Source organism: Leucopleurus acutus (assembly GCF_964270905.1).
Source record: "Leucopleurus acutus genome assembly, chromosome: 13".
NCBI lineage: Eukaryota > Metazoa > Chordata > Mammalia > Artiodactyla > Delphinidae > Leucopleurus > Leucopleurus acutus.
The window spans coordinates 52,772,589-52,792,160 of NC_139155.1; the positions used below are offsets into that span (position 1 = coordinate 52,772,589).

General features: G+C 35.9%; 1 protein-coding gene across 3 annotated transcripts in view; it reads left to right on the plus strand.

Moving 5' to 3' along the window:
* ROCK1 (Rho associated coiled-coil containing protein kinase 1) overlaps positions 1 to 19,572 on the plus strand; it is a 146,425-nt gene that overhangs the window by 111,713 nt on the left and 15,140 nt on the right. For all 3 annotated transcript variants that reach the window (XM_082853759.1, XM_082853758.1, XM_082853760.1), the window contains 7 exons: positions 2,021 to 2,181; positions 4,208 to 4,392; positions 6,068 to 6,137; positions 8,737 to 8,831; positions 16,036 to 16,201; positions 17,831 to 17,924; positions 18,789 to 18,877. In XM_082853759.1, the coding sequence (XP_082709885.1) occupies positions 2,021 to 2,181; positions 4,208 to 4,392; positions 6,068 to 6,137; positions 8,737 to 8,831; positions 16,036 to 16,201; positions 17,831 to 17,924; positions 18,789 to 18,877 (860 nt within the window). The remainder of the gene's footprint in view (positions 1 to 2,020; positions 2,182 to 4,207; positions 4,393 to 6,067; positions 6,138 to 8,736; positions 8,832 to 16,035; positions 16,202 to 17,830; positions 17,925 to 18,788; positions 18,878 to 19,572) is intronic.

The window sequence follows — 19,572 nt, forward strand, 5'->3', positions numbered from 1 at the left end:
TTTTAATATTTTCTACATGATTAGTTTTTAAATAATGCCAACAAAAATATTTTGATTTTGATCAAATTTTATTGTGTAGTAGTTTAAACTCTTAGAAATTACAAATGATGATCTGGGAAAAGTGTGCCTTCCTTTTTTGATACCTTCCATTTTTTAAAATGACAGTTTCACCTGCTAGTTCTCTTACTCTACCATTCTCTACTCCCTATACTACCCTCTACTCCCTGTAAGAGTCAGTGGATTCTTATTTCTCCCAGTTTTTCAGCCCTTTCCTTAGTTTTCTTCGAGATCCATTCTGGAACTCATTGTCTGTTAATTCATCTGCTTTCTTGCTCTGTACCCTCAACTCTCTCATTCCTTTGTATTTCCACTGTGTTATGCCTCTAAGCACAACAGATCTAGATCAGACTAGCCGGCCACTTTTCATTGCTTCAAATAGTTCTTCAGATGGATGTTATCCCAATGCATTGTCTCCAGCCTCAGGTGAGCTGTCATTTTTATATATGTCACTCATATTAAATAGGTAATATGCACATCAGTTTTTCTCCTAAACTTTTATTTCTCTCCTCAAGCTTCCTATGCCATTTCTTTATCACTTTAATTTTAGGTGAACGTTCTCCTATTTCAAAAAGAAATTGTGAAATCATAGGTGTGAACCCCTCAGAATCTAATTCTCTAACTTAATCAACCTGTCTTACTACTTTACCCATGTTCATTATCTTCCTTCTCATCTTAGAGGAGGGTGATCCTCTTCCTGTCCTTGCTAATATGTTCTAGCTGTATTCAGATCTAGCCTCTTATCTCAACTTATTATTTCTTTTTCTCCTCTTTATTCTCAACCTTTTTTCCTCCACTGAATTTCTTCCTGTTGTAAACATGTACAAGTCTCTCCCATCTTAAAAAAAAAAAAAAAAAAGACAAACCCTTGCAGCAACCTGTGATCCTTACTAATTGCCACTGTTTTATTCCATTCATTTATAGCCAAACTTATAAAAAGATGTCTTCCTTTTCTTCACCTTCTACTCACTGCTTAACCTACTGTAACCTGGAAATGTTACCTGGCGCCTTAAATTCAGTTTATTCAAGGGAAAATGTGTGCCCTTATCTATCAGACCTGCCCTTACTCCTATTCTGACTGTCTTGGTTAACGGCTGTCTAGTTTTTATGAGCCCAGGCTTGTAATCATACAAATCTACTTTGCCTTTTAGCCACTCTGTATTAAAAAAAAAAAAAAATTAGGTGGGAAAATGCATCTAAACTGCCTGTACATAAAAAGCTTTCAATAAATGGGAGATATTATCATGGTTATGGATGATGGTATTCAACATCCAGGGGCCCAAGCCAGAAATCTGGGAATTATTCAGGAAGCTCCATTCTGATGGTTTCTATTTTGTCACCTAGAGAACAGTCTGAAAGTGAGAAAGCAACTTATTAAGTTTGAAACCTGATGGTGCAACTTAAGAGTTGCAGGACCCTAGAAAATTAACCTTCAGAACCTTAGTTACCGTATCTCAAAAAGGGAACCTCACTGTAGACTAATATCTTCTGATAATAATTAAAATAGGTATTATACTATCACGGAATCTTGTCTGAGTTGCATAAATTAAAGTTTGCATCACAGCCTTAAGCTTCGGAAACTTTTCTGGAACAATGCCAGGTATAGATTAATAACCACAATCTTATTTTTCTACTTTTATCTGAACTACCTCCATTCTTCTCCTTAGATACTCCACTTTTTTCCAGCTATACTTTCACCTTCTGGTCTGAAAATGGCACTGAATAGTCTCTCAGATCATTGGTCAAGGGATGGATTTGGAAGATTCGTTATATTTTATGACTCTCTTCCTTTAGAGATCCCACTATACAAATAATTCATAATGTTAGAACTTCTATAATGAATAGCTCTAAAAGAGTCCCAGGATAAAAACAGTAGGGATTTTTGGCACCTAGGTGTCTTACACAGCCCATGAAAGTGAAAAGCATGTCTTTGAATGTATGTTTATAACTTTTTCTTTCACAGAGATGGAAAAAAAGCTGAAGGAAGAGAGAGAAGCTCGAGAGAAGGCTGAAAATAGGGTTGTTCAGATTGAGAAGCAATGCTCCATGCTAGATGTTGATCTAAAACAATCTCAGCAGAAGCTAGAGCATTTGACTGAAAATAAAGAAAGGATGGAGGATGAAGTAAGAAAAATAATACTAATTTTGTTCATCTTATAAAAGAGAATATCATTGTTATGACTAAAAAGTCATTATCTATAATTTAAACAACATGGTGGAGATTTTAATAAAATAACTTATATGTATCTGTGTTCACTGCTGTAAGGTCACCACTATATCCCTAACTCCTAAAATTTTCATCTTCGTATAGTGAACATTCACACTATAGGTTCTATACCGTTTTGCACTGTGACAGTACAACTGTAAAGAAGTGTCACAGCTCCTCCCCTGAAGAAACTGACCATTTGCTTTTTAAGAGAGAGAGAGAGAAAAAAAAAAAACTTCTTTATTGTCAGGTATCCAGTAATCCCCAAGAGGAGCATTGTTTTTAGATTTCAGAAGAAGCATTAAGCTGTGGAGTCTTGCTTGAAAGACTTGCTTGAAAGCAGTAAATAAAGAGATAAAATGATATTATATCCTAGTGATTGGTATATGTACTTTATTTATTTTTAAAATTTATTTATTTTATTTATTTATTTATTTTTGGCTGCATTGGGTCTTTGTTGCTGCACGTGGGCTTTCTCTAGTTGTGGTGAGCGGGGGCTACTCTTCATTGCGGTGTGCGGGCTTCTCATTGCAGTGGCTTCTCTTGTTGCGGAGCACAGGCTCTAGGCACGCGGGCTTCAGTATTTGCAGCACGCGGACTCTGTAGTTGTGGCCCACGGGCTTCGTTGCTCGGCGGCATGTGGGATCTTCCTGGACCAGGACTCGAACCTCTGTCCCCTGCATTGGCAGGCGGATTCTTAACCACTGCACCACCAGAGAAGCTGGTATATGTACTTTAGAAATTATAAGACCAAAAATAATTAGTTCACACATGTAAAAGAGTAATTACTGAATGCTTAAGGAGATAGGTAAGTGAGGGACAAAAAGCGACTTGATCAAACCAGGAAAGGAGAGACATATTGAGTAGTCATGGGGGAAACCTGGAGGGCAAAGTATTGATAGTTTTTAAAACTATAAAGCTATAGATGAAAACACTCTTTCAGGAAAAGTAATCTGGTAGTGGTATATAGAATGGACAGGAAAGAAGAGAGATTAGAGATACCTGATAGAGCCAGCATGCAGGAAGAATATGTGTTGAAAATTTGGGAGATAATATTCAGTAATTTTAAAATGTAACTTTTGACCACGTGTTATCTGCCTAGCCCTGTGCTAGGAGTTGGGGTATGGAATAAGACGGCTATGGTCTTGACTTCTGTGGAACTTAGAACCCAAAGGGAAAGACAGATATTAAAATTGAATTACAAGCATGACATATTTAAAGAGGACATACCAAGTAGGAGTGTTAGGACTAATCACATCCAGGAGGTAAAGGAGGCCTCACTAAGGGTTTGGCATTTAAGAGCTGAAGAAAGAATAAATGAAGAGGGAAAGACAGAGAATAGCCTGTGCAAGAACTGTGTGGTGATGGAGAGTTTGTCACACTGGAGGATCTGAGGAGTATGATTGGATTCAGAGAATGACCAGTGATAATGCTAGGAAAGTAAACAGAATAGATCATGAAGGGCACTGTAACCACTGTAAGAATTTTTCGTTTATTAGTCCTAACGCTTAATAAGTACTTGATAAATATTTATTGAGTTGAACTAAATATATATTCAATTTGTTTTATAAACTCTAGAGGGTTGTAGATTAGAGTACAAACATTTATGAAAGAACAGGTAAATTTAAATACCATTTAGGAATGTCCCCCCAAAAGTGACTTTTATACTCACCTTCTCCAAAATTTCCATACAGGTTGGGGTACAAAGAAACCAGATTTCTTTTCCCTCCAAGATCTCACATCTGAAATTTGGGAATTAATTTGATTTAACAGTAAATTCTGCAGTAATAAATGCATAGAACAGTGGAGACTCATTACAATACTAATATTTTCTACTTGTATAAGGAATTATAATGTACTTGAGATTTGATTAGTATTCTTTCAAATGATGTCTAATAAATTACTAAAGAGATTTACAATCCCAATTATTTTTCTCATTCATAGGTTAAGAATCTATCCCTGCAACTGGAGCAGGAGTCAAATAAGCGACTGTTGTTACAAAATGAATTGAAGACCCACGCATTTGAGGCAGACAATTTAAAAGGTTTAGAAAAGCAGATGAAACAGGAAATAAATACTTTATTGGAAGCAAAGAGATTATTAGAGTTTGAATTAGCTCAGCTTACAAAGTAAGTTTCGGAAATGACATTCTTGATTTCTTTCTTTTTTGTGTTTAGCATTTGCTTATGTGTTTCATATTTTATGTGTGTATAGGTTATGTTCTTAGAGTTTGTGAAAGGAAGATTTAGGAAAAAGCATTTAGAAAAAATAAAAGAATTTATTTGCAAAGAAGGTTTGCAAGGGAGTTCAGGCTTTGGAAAGACAGGCTTACTAAATAAAAAACACAGTTATTTAAAGGGGAAAAAAAGGACATTATCAAGACTAGTGACTTTACAATGTCTGTTTACGGTAGGAAAAACACAGTTTTCTCATATGATTTTCATATCTATGAAGGTCATCATGTTTCTTCACACTAGAATTACAAAAATGAGGAATAACCTTATTATTAAGGATTTAGTACCTTACAGAAAATGTTTAAGGTTTTTTTATTTTAGAGACTAGAATTAGACATGATGGCCCTGTATTTGTTTGTTTGTTTTATTTTGTTTCTTTGGTTCATCTCAAAGTGCAAAATGTTCTTTTTCTTCTATTCTGAGATGTGATGTGCCCGCTTACTTGAAATGGGGACAAAGCAAGGTGTCAGTATGACTTTCAGAATTTGTATAAGGACATGCTTCAGAAATTTAATATCAAAGATACCTCATGCCAGACCATGAGGTTTTATTTCCTCCAAATTTATGTTATAATGTCTTCATTTGCCAGCTTTGTTTACAACATAGTAATTCTTAGGTAAAATTGCTGGGTTTGATTTTGTTGACTTTATATTGGTGAAATTCTTTTCCCCTTTTAGAGCCACTATTTTTACCAAGTAATGTGTTTTGTAGTTTTCTTCTCCCGAAATAACTTTCACTCAGCATTTAACTAATAATTATTATGTACTTTCTGTCAACCATATGCTGAAAATAAAAAGCTGTTACTATCTAATATGAAAACCTAGCAGCTGCAGATGGAATTGTTCATTGTTGAATAGCTGCCTTTGGGTTGCATTGTGTCTCTGTCTTTAAGTCCTTTCCTCTCTGTGAGCAGTGTACTTGTCTCTTTATCTGTGTTACTCCTCCTTTGTCAGTTGTTGTTATTGCCTCCCTTCTTACTCCTTACCTGAGTATTCATTTCCACCGCACCCTTGTGCTTAATTGACCATAAAATATAGTACTAAATTATTCTTACTATTTATTAAATATGGTCAAGTTTTTAATAGTCTACTTACAGCATAAGACATTTTAAATGTATCCCTAAGAAAGCTTTTCTTTAGAAAAATTTACCAAAAAATATTTTTATTTTTGCATTGTGGATTACTCCACAATTAATAAGTGACCTTCAGTAGAAAACTGTTCCCTCAACTTTTCATAGTATCATTTAATAAGGAGGAGACAGTGTGGCCTAACCAAATATAACTAGTAAAGTAATACTGTATAATGAAGTATGAGTTTTTAAATTTTTTGGCTGTACCGCGCAGCATGCGGGATCTTACTTCCCCTATCAGGGATCAAACCTGTGCCCCCTGCAGTGGAAGCGCAGGGTCTTAACCACTGGACTGCCAGGGAAGTCCCTGAAGAATGATTTTTTGAAACAAAGGTTACTTTAGTAAACCTTTTTTATTGTAGCAACTTTAAGAAACAAAGAATGATGTAAAGTCTAGTATAAATAGGAGCATTTGTTTACTGTTTTCTCTTTTGTCTAAAGACAATACAGAGGAAATGAAGGACAGATGCGGGAGCTACAAGATCAGCTTGAAGCTGAGCAATATTTCTCGGTGAGAATCATTTTTAACATATAGACTGTTTCAAAACCTGACTTAAAACAAGGTATTTAGATTTTTAATGTGAACTGTGATTCTTTTTCAAATGACTGTGAAGTAGTTTTCTCCCCTTCTTTATATCCCCATCTCTGCATTTCATTTCTGGATCTGAGTTGGTGGTCTGTTTAAGTTGTAAAGAAATGACTGTTTTTGTGCAAATATTTCCAGAATTGCTTTCAAACTGGAGCTACATATAAGACTTTGTTAAGGGTTCTGTCTGCCTGGTAGCAAGCTCTGGTGGTTTAAAGTGCCAGTATTATCATGTGTGGTTCTTGTATACACATTATAGTGGCCTACATACATATATCTCTAGGTGTAACTACATACAGTTGTGGGTATAACTAATGTTGAGGAGCTTTTTCCTGTTTTAGCCCTGTGTGCACTTTTATGCATCTGTTATCCTTTTTCTCCATAAAAATCATTTTCTTATTTGCTGCAGGCCAAGTTATTTTCATTACTACTGTTGATGAGCATTTATAGCTAATGCTTTGAGGCTTTATTGAAACCTCTGAATTTTTGTTTACTTCCTCTGGTTGCCAAGCTTGTGCTCTGCCATTTCAACTTAACATTTATCTACCAGCTCCATTTCTCTTTCAGTGGCAACCACCTTTCCTATGAGCTTTAAGCAGCGTAATTAAATGCATGGAGTTTGAGTTACACTGATAAACATGCCCTAGAAACCAAGTGTGAACAATATTGGAAGTAATGATTTCTCTAGTAAAAAATCTGGATACCATTAGAGCTCTACAGAATTTCACACAATTAAGAGCTTCATGCTCTACTCTTTTCATCTCCTAATAAATATGATGACTTTCTACTACTGTCTATTTCTTCTTGGCTTATTATACTATCATATGTTTTTATGATAGTATAATATGTTTTTAAATTAAATATGTTTTTAAATTAAATATGTTTTTAAATTAAATGTTTTTAAATTAAAAAATAATTCAAGATTGTTGAAAAACTTTTCCCTGAGTGTAAATTAACCTTAACTATTCAGTGTGTGGTACTGACTTCTGCAAAGTGGTCTGTAATATCAAGCTCACCTTTTTGTCCCTAGGCCTCCACAGAGTAATCATTCAGTGCCTCCATTATTTTGGGATGGCTGTCAAGTGATTTGTGGTGGTTCCTATGGATTCTTGATTTTTGCCTGTATAAAAACCATACAAAATACTAACCCTGCCTTTAGTTTTGATTTATTCTATTGCTTGTGAGGACTGGGTTAGATGTTGCTAAATTTGATAAGTTATTATGAACCAAATTTAAGATTTTCTTTAATCTGGGCTTTCAAATCAGGTTATTTTTCTTTTTCTCTCTTCATTGATTACACATATAAATTTCAGTAATTGAAGTCAGAGAAAGTAGAAATGAGAATCTGATTCCTAAATGCAGAATGGACTATTTCATTTTAGAAATTGTAAGCGCTTAAACTAAAGCCAGCCATCATTCTTCCTTCATTTGCATTCCCATGGAAATGTACTTTTCCCTCTAGAGAAGTGCTATTTCTTAGAGGTATAATCCAGTGTACAGTGTAAAAGTAGTACTCCACAGCTATTTGCTGGTCCTTACTATTTTTTTCCTTATCTTTTAGACTAAAAAGGTTGGTTTAAAAAAAAGACATAGACTTCAGAATTGGAAGTTTACTCTGTAACCTCAGCATCTAACACAGTGTGGGTCTAATACTTTTTCATACCTGTTAAATATTTGTTGATGGAGTTGGCAAAAACCTAGTGAATTTTGTAAGAATCATTGTTCTGTACTAAGTATATATTATTCATATGTTGACAGAACATTGATAAATCCTATTAATGGATATTTCTTCTACCTCTCAACCACCCACTTCATCACCCAAGAGAAGTGGTTTCTCTAACATTATTTACTTCAAAAATTGATCTAGCTTTTAAATAAGTATTGCTTGCTAAGTTTCTTTATAATGTTTTTCCCAAATCAATATATTTAATATATTTTTGAGGTATAATTTATATATAATAAATTGTACCCATTTTAAGTGGTTGATAAATTCTGACATATGTGTATACTGTGACCACCATCACAATCAACACATAAAACATTTCCTTCACGGCCCTTTGGAGTCAATCTTCTCCACCCACCTCTATCTGCAGGCAACCACTGATTTGCTTTCTGTCTTATTGATTATTTTCACCTATTCTACAATTTCATATACATGGAATCATGTAGTACACACTCTTTAGCACCTGGTTTCTTTCATACAGCTTAACATTTTTTAGGTTTATCATGCTGTATATATTAGTAGTTCATTCCTTTTTATTGTTGAGTAGTATGGGTACATCACAACTTTAAAAATTCATCTGATAATAGATATCTGGGGTTGTTTCCAGTTTGGAGTTACCATGAATAAAACTGCAATGAAAATTTATGTATAAGACTCTGTATGGATATATATTTGTATTTGTCCTGGGTAAATACTTAGGAGTGGAATTGTTGGACCATGTGTTAATTGTTTATAAGAAACTACCGAACTGTTTTTTAACCTACCATAAACACTTACTTCTTCTTATCACTTGTTTTGCAGACACTTTATAAAACCCAGGTAAAGGAACTTAAGGAAGAAATTGAAGAAAAAAACAGAGAAAATTCAAAGAAAATACAGGAACTACAAAGTGAAAAGTATGTCCATTTTAGTTTAGAACAAGAATCAGTACTATAGCAAAACATTCTTAAATTTAAGTTTAAAGGTAGAGAATAGATGTGCCATTATTCTGATGACAGTGGAGTAGCAAATCTTATTGGGCTAATTCAGAACAAATCAAACTAGATTTAGGCTAAATTTGCCTTTATGGTGAAGAAATAATTTGATACATTAACACTGTAGGGGTTGTACAGAGATTCACTAAATTGTGACAGTAAATTGTTTTCAAGGGTCTCTCAATCTTCAGACATCTATTTGTATATAAATAGTTCACACTCGGGGCTTCCCTGGTGGCACAGTGGTTGAGAGTCCGCCTACCGATGCAGGGGACGTGGGTTCGTGCCTCGGTCCAGGAGGATCGCACATGCCGCGGAGCGGCTAAGTTCACGCTGTATTTGCAAGTCATCATTTTATGTTAGGTAAAGGTATGCAGGGTCTTCCTCTTAGTATTATAATGCAGGTTAATTTCCATTGCATGTGTGCCTAGGGCCTTATAAGGAGGTGATCTTAGAAAGCTATTAAGTGTAACAACTGCTCATAGCTAGATAGTGTGAGAACAGACATTGAAACTAGTTTTCTCACATTGTTATATTCTTTTCCATATAACCACCTTTGAAAGAAGTAAAAAATTTTAACTTTTATTGTTGAAGCAAACAAATACATAAAATAGCAAAACATGTACAGTTTTATAAATTATATGACAAATATCATTATAACCACCACCCATGAATAAAATCTACCTCAGAAGCCCACTATATCCCCACTTCTGCTTATGCCTCTTCCCTCCCCACCACAAGAGTAATCACTATCCTGATACTTATTTGTTGAAGGAACTGAATCATTTGTCCTGTATAGTTTTCCTCAGTTATGATTTTGCTGATTCTCTTTCCGTAGTTAGTTGAACATTTTCGTAATCCTTCTGTGTTTTTTGCAAATCAATGGTTAAATCTAGAGTTTCACTGTTTAGCATGGTAGCCACCAATCACATGTAGCCGTTTAAATTTAAACTTTAGTTCATTAAAATAAAATTTAAACTTTAGTTCCTCAGATGTACTAGTCACGACTTAGGTGCTTAATAGTCTTATATGGTCAGTGTCTACCATATTGGACAGCACAAGTGTAGAACATTTCTGTCATCGTAGAAAGTTTTACTGGACACCCCTAATCTGGAGGCTTAAACAGATTCAAATCTGGTTTTTAGAGGGAAGACTACCTCTGTTTTTAGCAACCATTGGCACTCAGTGCTTAGATCCTTAATACATTAGGTAAACTCTAAGGTAGGCACAAAGCTACATTTCCTGGTTTCTCTCTGTGACAGTAGTAAACTACTTTTGTAGAGTATAGTCTGTTGCCTATCATTTGTGTGGTATCTACAATATAATATACAGTCCCAGTTTATATGCATTCACAGTGAAGGGGACACCCAATCTGCTACATACTATATTGTTTCCTGGGGTTGATATGTTTTCCCTTGTTTGATCTGTTTAAGAGAAATGTGTTGATCACCACTCTTGTGCTGTGTGCTGTGCTTCATGCCAGTGATATAATTATTAATAAGTTATGGCTCTTACCATCAAGTGCTTCAGAATCTAGTCAGGAAACAGATATAATTAAGGTAGGTGGCTATGACAAAGTGCTATTGGAATATACTGAAGGGGTATATACCTCATCTTACCATCTGGGATTCAAAGAACATTCCCCAGGTGCCAACTAAGCAGAGTAGAATTCACCAGGGAATGGGATATGGGTTGAGAACAGTATAGGCGAAAGCCAGTCTGTGATTTGGGAGCAGCAAATGCTTTCATTTGCCGGTAGGGAGACTGTTGGTGACAGATGAGGCTGGAGAGATAAACCTGAGTCAGATTACAAAGGGCTTGTGTGTCATTGGGAATTATCAACGTTGAAGAGTGGAAGATTTTATTTTTTTTGCCATTCTCTATTGTATATCCACATCACCTAGATCAGAGCTGGGCAAATAATAAGTATTCAATAAATATTCAATGAATAAATGAAAATTTAAGCTAGGGGTTGACAAGATAGGGTTTTAGAAGTCTCCAGTCTTTAGAGAATGGATTGGAGTGAGGCAAAACTGGGTGGATATAGGGAGTCCAGTTATACTGCCATAGGAATAATCTAGATATACAATTATAGTGGAAGTTGGCAGTAAAAGGAGAGGCAAGTGCATAGGAAAAAATAAGAAAGTAGAAGCAATAGGAGTTGTAGATTTGAAGGTATGGGGATAAAAGTTAGGGAAAATTTCAGGTCAGCTCAAGTTTCTGACCAGGACAATTGGGTTGTTGGTAGTGGTAGTCCCTAAGCTAAAATACCAGTTTGGGGGAATGAGAGCAAACAAGGTGATTTCTATTTCACACCTACTGAGTTTGAGGTGCCTATGGGATGTCCAAAGAGAAATGGATACCAGACAGTGGCATTATTGCTTTAGAACTCAAAGATAAGGACTTGAAGCCAATTCAACAGTCATTTCATGCTGAAACCACTAAGATAGATGAGATTTATTAAGACAGTTGTGTTTATCAGGGTTTATGAACTCTTGAGCCTATGATACCATACATGTAACTGGGTTGAAGTTAGTTGGATCTAAGTATCGATAGCATCCATTGTGTGAGTTGTGAGGATTATAACAAACTGAAGAGTTCACGTGCTCAGTTCTGAGCATTTGCTGCCACATGGTAGCACTGACCCAGTATTTCAAGATCTTCTGATTTTTCAAGAGAAGCCAGGAATCTCAGTTTTTATGTAAAATATTGGCCCAAATTTATTTTTAAGTGTGTATGTGTGTGTGCATGCATGTGCATGCACATGCAGGTACAGAAAGGAGGTAGGAGGGGACATTTATATGGACTCATCTGGCTCTCTCAAGCAACAAGTTGTAACCCCTAGTGTAGGATAAGGAATGGGCAGAGGAAGGGAAAGTATAAAGTCACCCATAATACAAAGAGGAAAGCAGAGGGGGGTATCACAAATGCCAGGGGAATAGAATATTTCAAAAAAGAGAAAGTGACTTAAAATTCCAAATACTCAGAAAGGTCAAGTAAAAAATAAATTGTCCCATTATATTTAAGGTTGTTACCTTGTTGAGAACAGCTTGTAAATAGTGATGACAATATTGATAGGTACTATACTGAAATAGACTGAGACATGAGTGGGAAGGGTAGAAGTACAGAGAGAGTAGAAAGCAGCCACATTGATCTCTTTACTATTCACAAACCAGTCTGTTACTCTTCTGCCTCAGGGCCTTTGGACTTGCTCATCCCTCTGCCTGGAACATTTTCCTCTGAATATCCACATGGGTTCTTCCTTTACACTCTTCAGGTCTAGGCCTAAATGTAATCTCGAGAGACCTTCCCTGAACACTCTTTCAAAAATTGAGAATGCCCTCACCTTACTACCTAGCTGCCCAGCTCAGTACTTTCTTCCTTGTTTTATTTTTACCTTAGCACTTATCTCTTCCTAATATATTATAGAATTTGCTTACTTACTCTGTTGTTTTTCTCTTTCCATTCAAACTTAAGCTCAACAAAGGAAGGAATTTTCAGTTGTTTTGTTCTTAACTCTAATTCACTGCTATATGCCTAGCATCTAGAATTGTACCTAGAACATTGTAGATGCTCAGTAAATATTTATTAAATCAAAAAATTCAAGAAACATAGTTGTTAAGGCAAGAAGCTATGGCTGTAGCTGGAGGAGACTGTGAAGGAGCGTCATTTCTTTTTAAAGATAGCAGAAATTTGAGCATTGGACATGGCAAGGAAATCAGAGTGGAAAAAGTTGCACATCTGTTCACTGATTCAAACAAAATTTCTGAGCACTTTCTATGGGCCAGATGCTTTTCTAGGCATTTGGAATATAGCAGTGAATAAGAACAAAGCCCCTGCTTATAATCTTATAATCTAGAAGCATAGGGAATTATTGATAAATTGATTTCTTAAAGGAGATAGGAGAATAAAAGTGAGAGATTGGCCTTAAACATCAGTAAAGACAGGTCTTTTACTATGGAGAGTTGTGAAGGAAGTCTGGATGAATGTAGTTGCAGATAATTTATCTGAACCTGATGCAAAGCAGTAACCCCAGATGAGAACATGTTATCCATCTGAAGCCCTGCATTACCACCCCTTAGTATTCATGGACTTACCAGTGGCAGTATTTTTTATCTTTTCCTAACTCCCCTACTCTTCTAGACAACTATTTTCTATCTTTTTCTCCCTCCTCAAATCAACAACTTCCCCTTGTTCTCATACTCAGCAAATGGCCTTGCTTCCTGGAAGTCATAGAACATCTTCTCTCTTCCACCACCATAGCTACTAACCTGTTTGCGTCTGTACCTAAAACCCTACCGTCCTTCTGATTCATGTAAATGGACAAAATTTACATGAATTTACCTAAAGGCAGCCCCTCTATCCCATCCCTTTCTGCCTACTTAAGAGGATGACTCCAATAATACTCTCATCTTTCCTACATCGTTTTTTCCTTTCTGTAGTCATTCCTATTGTTATATAAGCATACAGGTAAACATATCCTTAAAAAATAACCTCCTTTTCTTTTTTGTTTTTTTGTAAGCATTTTAAAATTTTATTTATTTATATTTTTGGCTGCGTTGGGTGTTTGTTGCTGCGCGCAGGCTTCCTCTAGTTGCGGTGAGTGGGGGCTACTCTTCATTGCGGTGCGCAGGCTTCTCATTGTGGTGGCTTCTCCTGTTGCCGAGCACGGGCTCTAAGTGTGAGGGCTTCAGTAGTTGTGGCTTGCGGGCTCCAGAGCACAGGCTCCGCGGTTGTGGCACATGAGCTTAGTTGCTCTGCAGCATGTGGGATCTTCCTGGACCGTGGATCGAACCCATGTCCCCTGCATTGTCAGGTGGATTCTTAACCACTGCGCCACCAGGAAAGTCCAGCCTGCTTTTCTTTAAACTACATATCTACTTCCAGGTAGCATCCTATTTTTTTGCTTCCTTTTGTAGCAAACTTCCTTGAAAAGTGACATACTATTTATCATCAGGTCCTCTTCTCCCATTCTCTCTCGAGCTCACTCAAGACTTTTGTACTTATTACTCTACCAAAATAACCCTTTTCAAGGCCTAATAAGGACTAATAAGGACTAATAAGTCCTAATAAGGACTTCCTAATAGCTAAAAACTATACTCAGTTCTCAGTCCTTATCTTATTTAAAGCAGCAATTGACATAATTGATTACTGTCTCTTGACAAAATTTCTTTATTGGCTTCTGTGACACCAAACACTGTTTTCCTCTTATTGAACTGGTTGCTCTTCCTCACCCTTCTTTGCTCCTTTGTCCTTTCCCATCTCTGAGACCTTTGATGTTTGGAGGACCCAAGGGATCACTCCCTACTTGTTCTCATCTAGCCTCAGGGCTTTAAATAGCATCAATGTACAAGTATATTCTCCCCTGAATTCCAGACTTGTAAATCTAGCTGTCTGTTTAACATCTCCACTTGAGTGTTTAATAAGCATCTTATATGTAACATGTCCAGAAAAAATGCCTTACTCCTTCACCTTGCCAACCTGCTCCTCCCTGTCTTCCCCATGTCAATATTAGCTATTCTGTTATTCCTAGTTGCTTAAATCCAAAACATGGAGTCATCCTAGACTCTTCCTTTTTTCTTATACTCTGCATGAAATCCATCAATAAATCCTAGCTATAACTAAAAAAACATGTCCATAATATGATCACTTCTCACCACTTTTAACATTTACCAGCTTGATCCAAACTACCATCATCTCCAATCTCGATTATTTCAGTTGCCTCCTAACTGGTATCCCTGCTTCTATCGTTGTTCCCCTTCTAGTCTGATCTTAAACAGCCAGAATGATCTTTTTAAGACAGAATACTCAGTGTAAAAGCCAAAGTCCCTATATTGTTTTAGAAAGCCTTATAATACCTGTTCTCTCTCCCCACTTCTCTTACTACATCTCACAACTCCCCCCAACCCCTCTTCACTCTGCTCACATTAGCTTCCTTCAGAACATTTAGGCACTTGGTATTAGATGTTTCCTCTGCCTGAAGCTGTATTCCCGGATACACTGCATGGCTCTTTTACTTCCTCCATATATTTCCTCAAATGTCAGCTTAGCAGAGAGGCCTCCTTGATCACCCTCTATAAAATAGTGACCACACTCATAGCCTCTTCACCTTTCTTTTCATTGTTCTGTGTGATATACTGTATATTGTTCATTTCTTTAAACTATCTCACGCTACTAACGTATGTTTTCTGAGGGCAGGGAGTTTGTTACTGCTGTATGCCTTAATTCTTAGAACAGTGTTTGGCACATAGGAACATTCAAATATTTGTTGGACAAAAACAATTGTCCAAAAAATTATTTTTTGTAGTCATTATATGTCTTCCTCTTTAGGCTTGAGGCAGCCTAAAGTATTTGTATTACTCTCTTAATAGAAAATAGTTGGAAGTCATTCATTCATTCATTTAATAAACATTTATTGAGCACCTACTGTATGCAGGAGTTACAATTATGACCAAGATAACTTATCGAAGACAGGTTCTTTGGGAAGAGCAGGCAAACTGCAGTGATCTGGTCGTGGTCTGAATGTCAATTCTGAAAGGCTTTTAAAATGTAATTCCTAAGGAGCATTTCTAGAATAGTTTACGGTGTCTATTTATAAGTCTTCATAATCTCATTGAATTTCAGAGCTGGAAGGGACCTCAAAAATAATGTAGTTTAATCCTCTCATTTTATGGATTTGATTAAGTTGAGCTCCAGTAAGTATAATGAACTTGCCCAATGTCCCTAACCAATTAGGTAGTGGTAGAATGGGGATAAGGGTCCAGGCCTGGCCTCTTGATTTATAAGCCAATGACTTTTCCACTGTGCCATGCTGCGTTTCATTCCAGATCCCACCACATTCCCTTCTAGAAGTAGACCTCTTGCCATTGTTTTATTACCTTTTCCTTAGTTAAGCAAAATAGCAGGTACAAGGTTAAAGTGTCCTTTGCTTTTATAGTTTTTCTAAGTGTGAGAGGTTAGATTTATTACTTTCATAGGAAGTCTGTAATGGATTCAAGGTTTATTTTAAGCAATAAAATACTTAATTCTTTTTATCATTTAAAAAGAATTGTGTTTTTAAGCATATGATTAAGTTAGAAGAATGAATTGAATTTGTTTACATTCATTTCTCTTTTAAATCTACTAGAGAAACTCTTGCTACTCAGTTGGATCTAGCAGAAACAAAAGCCGAGTCTGAGCAGTTGGCTCGAGGGCTTCTGGAAGAACAGTATTTTGAATTGACCCAAGAAAGCAAGAAAGCTGCTTCAAGAAATAGACAAGAGATTACAGATAAAGAGCACACTGTTAGTCGGGTAAGTGTGATAGTTCATTAAGTTATGTGATTAAAATTAATTTAAAAATCAAAATAGGTTACATGTTAAAGTGTTTGGGTAAGTGTAAGTGCATGAGTATTTACTTATACACAATGGTCAACTTGTACTGATGTATAAAATAATTTATATAATCTAAAACAATTGTTAATGATTGAAATTCTTATTCAGTGTATTGGGTTTTTTCCCTTTCTGGCTGTAGATCTTAATATAATTTCTGTGAAGAAATGCTTACCTTAAATTCATTTGTTTTATTATCTTAATAAATTGCAACTGATTTCATGACCAGAATTCTATAAAATTCAGAGAAACTATTTTGGGATAAAAAAATTCTTTGTGGATATCTACAAATCCATTATAGAAAAAACAGTACTACAAACAATTACCTATTCCTGAAATTTATACTATGGTCTATGTATTATGGAGCTAGAAAGGGAAGTTAGAGAGATTTTTCTTCTTGGTGGTGAAGCCACCATCAAGTGCTCTGGTATAAGCAGGTCTGAGTTCAAATCCCAGCTTTGCCCCTAAGAAGTTACATGGTCTTGGCAGTTTGCTTTAACTTCTCCAAGCCTCAGATTCTTCATCTATAATATAGAAACAATACCTATTCCACAGGTTTCTTACGAAGATTAAATGAAATCATATAAATAGAAGGGTGAATAAGTACATTACTAAAAGACATTGTTGGAGGACAGAGGAAATGAAAAGTGCCCACCGAACTGAGAAGGTATCTTGAGACCGAAAAACAAGGCAGGCAGCTCCGTATAATCAGTGGATCAGTTTATTATAGGGTACCCTACTCACAGAGTGGGTTTGGACAGACAACGATATGGAAGCATTCACAGCTGCACCCCATACCACCAAGGGACCATTGGGACAATGTTATAGTTTACCTAGGGTATGGGGAGTATGTGCTTGGAAATAGGAAGTGCATTCCTACGTCAAGATTTATGAATGGATAACTAGTCTCGTAGGTACCAGGAATATGTCAGCAAAGGTCTTCATCATTGATTGGGGACTAACAGAGCATAGAGGCCACCTGGTCTTAATGATTATTAAATAGTATCTATTAACTACAAAGCCCTTGATAACAAAGAAGTGATTTTTACCACACAGTACAGTTCTGGATAGGGTCCGGGGAAGGACAGGAGAAACTATATGGGCCCACAATGGCATCATTTATGCTAACAGCCATACAATAATCATCAAACATTTTAAATTGTCATTTTCATCATCATTATTCAGATGAAGAAACTGAAGCCCAGAAAGGTTGTGACTTGCTAAGGGTCACAGAGCTAGAAAACTAAAAGCACATTTCCTAGTTTCTAGTCTCGTTCTCTTTTCATTACATTTTTTATTCCTTCCGTTCATATGTAATGTGTATATACACACACACTGAAACAATTTTTGGAAGCTAACGATTGTTTTAAAATATTTTGAATTTAATTATATCCACATATTTTAAACTGGAAACCAGATGTTTTTATAATTAAGCAATGTCTGACCTGTCCTCATCTATGGAAAATGCAAGTATTTTTTTAAAGGTTATTGCTTTAAATATGGGACTAGCAAAGAGACTATATAGCTTAAACGTTTCTGTGCTTTGTTTAGCTCGAAGAAACGAACAGTATGCTAACCAAAGATATTGAATTATTAAGAAAAGAAAATGAAGAGCTAACTGATAAAATGAGGAAGGCAGAGGAAGGTATGTAGGATTTTTTTAAAAATCATAAGTTAAATCAAGTTCAGAGGTAAATCTTTATGTTATGCATTAGGTTTTTGAAATATTTGTTTTCATATATTAAATAACTTTTGTAGCCGTAAGTATTATGTTAGTAGAACTTAAATATTCTCACCACCAAACCCCACAAAAAGGTAAATATGTGAGGTGATTGATGTGTTAATTAACTTGATTGTGGGGGATCCTTTCACAATGTATGTGTATATCAATTCATCACATTGTACACTTTAAATATCTTAAAATTTTAGTTGTCTATTATACCTCAATAAACTGAAAAAAATCTTTAAAAAAATTAATCAATTAATTTTATTTATTTATTTTTGGCTGCATTGGGTCTTCATTGCTGCGTGCGGGCTTTCTCTAGTTGCGGCGAGCGGGGGCTACTCTTCACTGTGGTGCGCAGGCTTCTCATTGTGGTGGCTTCTCTTGTTGTGGAGCACAGGCTCTAGGCGCGCGGGCTTCAGTAGTTGTGGCTCACGGGCTCAGTAGTTGTGGAGCACAGGCTTAGTTGCTCCGCTGCATGTGGAATCTTCCCGGACCAGGGCTTGAACCCAGGTCCCCTGCATTGGCAAGCGATTCTTAACCACTGTGCCACCAGGGAAGCCCTGGAAAAATATCTTAATGAAGTTACTGAAAGTTATTATGTGGTATATGCTAATTTGAATAATTAGTTATTGTTACTACTAACTAAGTAAGAATTAAATATTTTATTGCTTAAAATAAACCTTGAATCCATTACAAAATTTCTATAAAAGTATCTCATTGTTACTTTGCAAGGCAGAAATTAATTAACGCCATGCAATAACATTTTATATAATTTGTTGACAGAATATAAACTGAAGAAGGAGGAGGAGATCAATAATCTTAAGGCTGCCTTTGAAAAGAATATCAATACAGAACGAACCCTTAAAACGCAGGTATACATGCTCTTAGCCTTTTCCATGTGTTTGTATTTGAGTATCATATATTCAGAAGTTAATATTTGCTCTTCATGTCCTTTTCTTAAAACTGAGATTATAAGGTTCAAGCTTTTCATTAGAACAAGTAATGTAATATTCTTTCTTCATTAAATGTGGAAGACTTATTCAGGAAGTAGGATTTCAATCGAGTTAAGAAAGCTAATTCGTCTAGTCACCTGATTAGTGAAGAATTTGTTTTAGACTGTATGGAAAACCTACAATTGACAGTAGGAAAACTTAATGAGGAGAAACCACATACTTGACTGAAGTCAAGAGAGAAGAATGGGGAGTGAGTAAGAAACTTAAAAGGGGTGGAGGTATCATTTTGCTTTGTATTTTGCAGCTAGATCAGATTTTTTACAGTAAAACTTGGTATCTTGTCATTTTACCAAGTTATCCAGTAGTTTAAATTCTTCGTAAGGTGCTGTGTACCTCAGTTGATTTTTACAGTAAAATAAATATTTTCTACTTGATAGCTCCTTACCACTAATCTATTCTCCCTCTCAACAATCCTTCAACTAGAGTAGTCTTTCAAAAATGCACTTAATACCTGTTGAAAATCCTTCAGTGGAGATTTTACTTCCCTTTATACCAAAACAGAGACCATGAAGAAAAAGATTGACATTTATTACATACAAAGAAGTCCAAAAGAA